A 6872-nucleotide genomic window follows, 5' to 3' on the forward strand; every position below is an offset into this window, starting at 1 on the left:
TGAACAATCTATTCATTTAAAAGGGGAGGGGAGAGTATACTTTTTAAAGAAAAATACCACTTTTTTTTTTTTTTTAGAATCAATCACCATCTTATCTTCTCTAACAGAACAATTGATCCATCTCTGCTAGGCTAGGGTATATTTGACTGAGTTTTTTCCAACTGCTTCTGCCAAATCTTTCCTCAGCAAATCAGTCCGGTGAGGTTTCTAAGCACATGGACTACTACACCGACACAGAAGGCATGATAAACTGAGCAGCGGTGGAAATGTATGTGTGTGTCCAGTGTGTATTCTACATGCTTGCTAATGTCTATGCGGTTATATAGATCCACGAAGAACAGTTCTTAGGCAGTTTAATGGAATCCGTTTGGGGTGAAAGGCGTTATTTTGCCTAAAGAAATCTCCCCCTCATAGTCCAGCTCGCAGACAGACCCGGCAGCAGGGTCACCATCTGGGGACGTCTGAGAGATCTGGGACGTACGACTGAAAGGGCTCTCCTCTTCCTCCGGGTCCACCTCCGCGTCACCCGGGGTCACCGTGTTGAGTATCATATGGACGTAGGCAGCTGCGATGTCCTTGTGGAAGGCGGTGTCCTGGTTGTAGGGGATGAGCTCATTGCTGATGTTCACTGTCTCCACCTGAGTGCGGGAGCAGAGGTGGCTGCACCCCAGCAGCTGGGCAAACACCTTCCGGAAGTCAGCGTTGAAGGCGTAGATGATGGGGTTGAGGGAGGAGTTGGCCCAGCCAAACCAGATGAAGACTTCGAAGGTGGTCTCGCTGACGCAGGGGAAGCCCTCGGGGTGTCCGCTGCAGAAAGGGACCATGCAGTTAAGGATGAAGAAGGGCAGCCAGCAGCACACGAAGACCCTCATGATCACCGATAGGGTCTTGAGGACCTTGGTCTCCTTCTTGATGGATGCCTGCAGGCCGGTGTCGGGCGCACAGGCCTCACGGCTCCGGCAGTTCTGCGCCTGCTCCGCGGCCCTCTCCAGGGAGGAATTCCTGCGGATTTGCACCTGGGCGATGCTGTAGATGCGCGTGTAGGTCACGATCATGATGGCCACCGGGATGCAGAAGCTGATGAGCGAGGAGGAGACTGCGTAAGTTCGGTTCAGGCTGGATCACAGTTTTCCGCCCTCAAGTCTGGCTCCCCGGCTTCCTCCCAGGGCGTCCCATTGACCAGGTTAGATGGCGGGTCCACCCCACCCCAGGAGCCCATCTTGTCCCTGTGCCAGTGGAGCTGGACTCGGATGAAGGAGATGAGGATGGACAAGGTCCACGCCAGGCCGACCATGACCAAGGCCACACGCTGCGTCATCTTGCACTCGTAGCAGAAGGGCCTGGAGAGGGCCCGGTAGCGGTCCACGCTGATGATGCACAGGTTCAGGATGGAGGCGGTGGAGCACGTGGTGTCGAAGGCCACCCAGATGTCGCAGAAGGCCCCAAAAGGCCAGAAACCGGCCACCTCGGCGACCGCCTTCCAAGGCATGACCAGCAGCGCCACGAAGAGGTCAGACACAGCCAGAGACACAGTGAAGACGTTGGTCATCTTGGCGCGCAGGTGGCGACTGCGCACGATGGACGCGCACACCAGCACATTGCCCAGCAGGGTCCAGACGATGAGCAGGGTCAGGAGGCCGGCCGTGACCGCTTGCGCTGGCCCCAGCAGCGTCGCCCCCTCCGAGCCCCCCACAGCGCCCCCCCTGCGCCAGCTGCTGCTGCCGGGACCGCGCCCGGTAGGCGGTGCCGTTTCGCCCTGGCGGTAGCATATCGGGTTCGGCGGCACCGGCTGGCTACGCGCGGTCCCAACTTCTGCCCTGCGCTCCCCGGGCGGCCCCATCGGGTACCCGAGGGGTGGTACCCCGGGACCCGCGGCTAAGGGATCCCCGAGCCTCGGGGGGCGCTCACCGTGCGCTGCGCCGGGGCCCCGGGGCGCGCCGGCACCCCTCTTGCCTCCTCGACCGCCACCGGGTCTGTGGCCGCGTTGCGCCCCTCCAGTGCCGGGAAGCGGCCGGTGCCCGAGGGGCTGTTCCCGGGAACCGGCAGTGCGCCAGCCGGCGACGGCGGCTGTGTCTGGTTCGGAGCCGGATAAGCGAAGAGCGAGCCACCACCGAGGGGGCGGGGGCCGGGAGCGGCCGGCGCCGGGCTACCGCTGCTGCGCTGCCTCCTCGGTTCCTCGCTGCTCCCGGGGCCCGCGCTCCCGCCCCCGCCCACCACCACCGCACTCCCCAGTCTCCTGCGTACCCGCGCCACCTATGCCTTGGCGCCCTCACTCTTCAAGCTGCGTCCGCCAGAGTTTGGGGGCAAACCCGCAGGTTTGAGAGGCGCTCTAGTACCAGACCCCGGCCCTCTGAAGACCCAGACCCGCGCCCCGGGAAGCGGAAGAGGTGCCTGGCCCAGCCCTGGTGCCCTGCCCACTTCTGGGGAACAGGGAAGTGGAGTAGGAATGGGGAGAATCACTGGCTTCTAGACTGGGAAAGGGCGTTTGTAGGGTCAAGAGGATGGCCTTGGATTTCTCATAGACCTAAGTCCCACTCCGGACTGGCAGTGTGACCTTAAGGGTCCTCCTTAACTTCCTTGGGCCTTGGTTTCCTCGTCCACAAAATGGGGTAAACGATTCCTTCCTTCTCCATCGGGTGGTGTAAGGGCTCAGTAAAGCCAGGAGGTGGTGTCTCCTGGGAACATCTTCTCCCAGCCTCCCCCGGAACATCCATCCTACGATTGGGACTTAACCTGACCTCTTGGGAAAGCCTATTCCCCACCCCCAATCCTTACACGGCTTTTCCTTTGGGGAATAATTTTGGATGAACCCAGCAGATTAGGAAGAGGAAGGGAGCTCCAGCCAGGTGCCTTCTCCCTGCAGGGTGCATTCAGTCTTTCTCTTTACAGGGATGGATTCCTAGCTCATGCTTAACAGATGAGGAACCTGAGGCTTGAATAAGTGGCCCAAAGCCCAAATTCTTAGAAAAGAACGGTGGGGAGACACTGGAGAGGGAGGGCGGTGTTCCTGGATCTTACCTCCCTCCCAGCTGACAGCTGCGCTTCTGAGTCCCCGGGTCTCTCTGCGGGTGTTAAGCTCAGCGGAAGGCAGCTGGCGAGAAACGGAGGAGGCGGCAGCATGCTGCTCAGGCTCATCTGAGACCCGCTGACCTGTACACCCACCCTGTGTTGGGGTCTAGAAACGGGGGCTGGACTCTCAACTCCTCCCTAGTCTCTCTCTGCACTCTGACCCACCTGCCTCATTCGCCCTGAGCCCCACCTGTACCCTGGTCCAACAGCTGCAAGTGAAGCAGCTTCTCAGACCCAGCCTGCTCAGCCCTACACAGCCTCTCCCACCGCAAACCATCTCCCCCTTCAGTGCTTTATGCTGCCAGAGATGACAAGACCATCTGTCCAGGTGTCTATGCCTAAAACGGGGGAGTCACACTTACACCTGTCTCTCCCCATCTCCTAGGAGCTGGACCACCCCTCTCTCCACTGATGTCCCTGTCCAGGACTTTTCCTTCTCCAAGATGTTTTATGGTGACGCTACCCTAGCCTCCAGGTTCTGTCCACCCTCCATTCAGTGGCAGGCAGAGTGATCTTTCTCAAATATAACTATGATCATGCCTCTCCCCAGATGAAAAACTCTCAGTAGCTCCCTGTGATCCTTGATCCTGAGGCAAGCGAGGTCTTTTAATCATTATGCCCTTGCTCAGTGCCCCAGCTTCTACTGCTGCTCCTCTATATGCAGCCTGGATTCAAACCACTATCAACACACACACACACAAATTGTAATTTCCCTAATGAGTCATATGGTAATTCTTTACCCTGAAATGACCTCCCTCCCATTTTGTCCTCCTGGGGAACACCAACACATGATGTTAGCAAAGAACTTGGGTTTTAGAGACAGGGGTTTGAATTTCAGTTTCTTATTCACTTATTCAGCAAATATTTATTGAGCACCTATTATGGCCCAGATGCTGTTTTGTTTGCTGGGAATACAAGGGTATATAAATATATATATATTGCCCTTTCCCTCCACAAGGTTATAATCTAGTGTTGGAGAGAGCCTTTAATCCAAGAATCACCCAGAGAAATGTACGATTACAACTGTGACAAGTGCTATGAAGGAAAAGTACACAGCCTTATGAAAGTGTACAATAGGTTGGTTTGACCAAGACAAAATGTCTAGAGAAGCCTTCCCTGGGTAAGTCTCTCTTTGGGTTGAAATCACAGTTAAGAAGGCAAAAGAGAAGATAAGAGAAGGAAAGCATGGCAGGCAGGAGCAGGTATTTACTAGCTGTGGGATCTTGGGCAAGTTATTTGATCTCTCTGAGCCTCAGTTTCCTCATCTTCAAAATGGGTTGATCATAGTAGTTTAAAAGATAAATGTGATAATACCAAAATCATTCCTGTATGAGAGACTCTGAGCCTCCCTTTTTCCTCTGGCTGTACCAGGGCAGTTCCTTACCCTGGGCTGCTCTCCAAGGAGATTTCTGCCCTGAGTTTTGTGAGAGAGAGTCAGAAAGTGGATGCATTATTGGACCTGAGAGGCTGGAGGAAGAAGGAATGGTCCCAGAGGAAGAAATTATGTTTGTCTTCATAATAAAGAGCAGAAGGAGAAAAGTGGGAAGAGGGATTGAAAGCTCAAGGTGGGGTTTCCCAGGGAAGTTTGATGTGAATGAGGTGAGGGAACTGGGGTCTGTAGGAAAGTGGATAGGAAGGGACAGGGAATCTTAGAGAAGGATTACCTGTTGCCTTCACAGAATTTAAGAAATGCAAGAAAAGTCTGAGTTAAGAAATTATCTTCTTGAACATATCGCTGCTCGGAGACTGAAACACACGGATCATGGCTTTATATGTTGTATGGAGCACTTACCAATGTTAGTACCTTTCCCTCCTTTTAGATCTGACACCCCTCCAGGAAGCCTTCCTGGCTCCTCTGGACTGAGTCAGTATCCTGAGCTCCAGTGGAGCCCTGGGTTGGCTCATAAGGCAGCAATTGTGACACTATATTGTCACCATTCATTTACATGGCTATCTGACTCTCTAGCCTCTGAACTTCTTAAATCAACAAACTGCATCTTATTTGTGTCTGAATTCCCCAAACCAACACAGTGAGTGGGTGCTTGACAAATCTTTGTTGGTGGAGGAATAATAAAAGGGGGGGGGCTCTGTGCCCAACACTCTGACACTAATGGACAATTCAATCAGCAAAGGTACACACGAGCTCACCACACAGTTTTGCATTGGTTTTTCAGATAGTTCTGACTCCCTGAATTTCATCCATTCATTCATCCAGCAAGCATTTATTAAGGACCTACTATGTGGGAGATGGAGGGGAGGCTGTATGGGGTATACAAGTCATAGCCAGGGTAGGTTTGTATAGTGATTATTTAAAACTTCCAGCAAAAGGCAGTAAATTATATTGAGAAAGGGGTATCTTTTTCTAATTAACACAAAATTGATGTTTGAGCCAGGCTCAAACGTAACTACATCCCAGGCTCTGCCCTAAGTTGTGGGACACAAGAAGAATCAAATATACATTCCTGTCCTCCTGGGGCTTACATTCCCGAAGAAGGACGAGGTGGAGGAGGAGGAGGAAGAAGGAGGGGAAGGGGGAAAGGGAGAGGGAAGGGGAAGAGGAAAAGGAAGAGGAAAGAGAGAGAGTGTGTGAGAGAGAATGACACCTTTGAGCCTCTACCCTGGTCTTTGCAGTTACAAAAGCCTTTTGCTAACACATATCTGAGTTGAGTTTCAGTTGTCACCTATGACTGAAAAAGCCCTGCCCAGAGCAGGGAGTAAACAAGGTTCAGTGGTGACCTGAGAACAGGGGAATGAACTGCCTGTTTGGGTGGGCAGCACGGGGAAGGGCAGCATGGAAGAGAGGACACTCAAGCTGGAGGGCGGAACAGAGTCCACCAGCATTCCTAGCAGTGGGAACAGCATGTGCAAAGGCTCAGAGGCATGAAGCTTCGTGTGTGAAAGGACAGATTTCAGAACTCCAAGACTCTTTCCTTTGTTATCCAAAATATCAGGTTTCTCATCATTTTGGGAAACTGAGAGTTTTCTCTCTATCCATAAGACCTTGGGCAAGCAAAGTAAATTAATATGCTGCCAGGGTGCTACAGCCCTTGTCTCTTCCATCTTCACAGGGAGCAGTCTGCCTGGTAGGGATGATGGTTTTGTGTAGGCAGTCGCTGCTCTCTCTCACCCAAGCTCTTTCCCACATATTTCAAAAGAGCTGGGTAACAGCTGAAAACCAAGGAGTCTCTTGGGTCAGCCTCAGAACCCAGCCACGTCTGCACAGACTCTAACCAACTAAGCAGCTAATAAATTCCTTCTCTTATTTTATCCCAGCTAGAGCCCTGCCCTCAGAGGATGACAGCAAGTAAGTGATCCTCTCACACTTTTGGCTCCTGCAAAATTGTACTAAGAGGATTTTCTTAGAACATTTTAGCACAAAGGGGGTTTTCGTAATCCGGTTAGCAAATAGTCCTCTATTTAAACTCATTGATCCTTCTTTTTCTGAAGATATATTTTAAATTGGATTCGCTTCGCTGAGACAAATGGCTAAATCAATGGGCCAACAGCCAGGATTTTGCTGCTGCTGCTGCTGCCGCCGCCTGTTGATGATATCAAAAGAGTCAACTCTGTTTTACACCAAGACGGGCTTAGTTCCTTGGCTATAAGGTACACCAAGGCTGTCAATGTACTCAGCTTGGCTCAGCCGAGCCCAGGCAGAAAGGTAGAGATGAAACATCAGCCTCCATCCCTGAGGCTGGAGAAGCCCCCTCAAGCACACATCCACTGATGGTGACCTGGAGGCCTCTTCAAACCCAAAGGCTGGTCCCCAGGCCCCCACCCCTCTCCCAACTCAGAAACACAGG

At 52.8% G+C, this 6872-nt stretch overlaps 1 protein-coding gene across 1 annotated transcript; it reads right to left on the reverse strand.

Annotated features, from left to right (window-relative positions):
- Positions 1-353: 353 nt before the first annotated feature.
- Positions 354-1769, reverse strand: DRD5 (dopamine receptor D5). The gene is given in 3 exon segments (XM_068542282.1): positions 354-1120; positions 1123-1702; positions 1704-1769. Coding segments are annotated over 3 exon segments (1413 nt in total).
- Between the last annotated feature and the right edge of the window lie 5103 nt (positions 1770-6872).

Source organism: Eschrichtius robustus, chromosome 4 (assembly GCF_028021215.1).
Source record: "Eschrichtius robustus isolate mEscRob2 chromosome 4, mEscRob2.pri, whole genome shotgun sequence".
NCBI classification, from domain to species: domain Eukaryota; kingdom Metazoa; phylum Chordata; class Mammalia; order Artiodactyla; family Eschrichtiidae; genus Eschrichtius; species Eschrichtius robustus.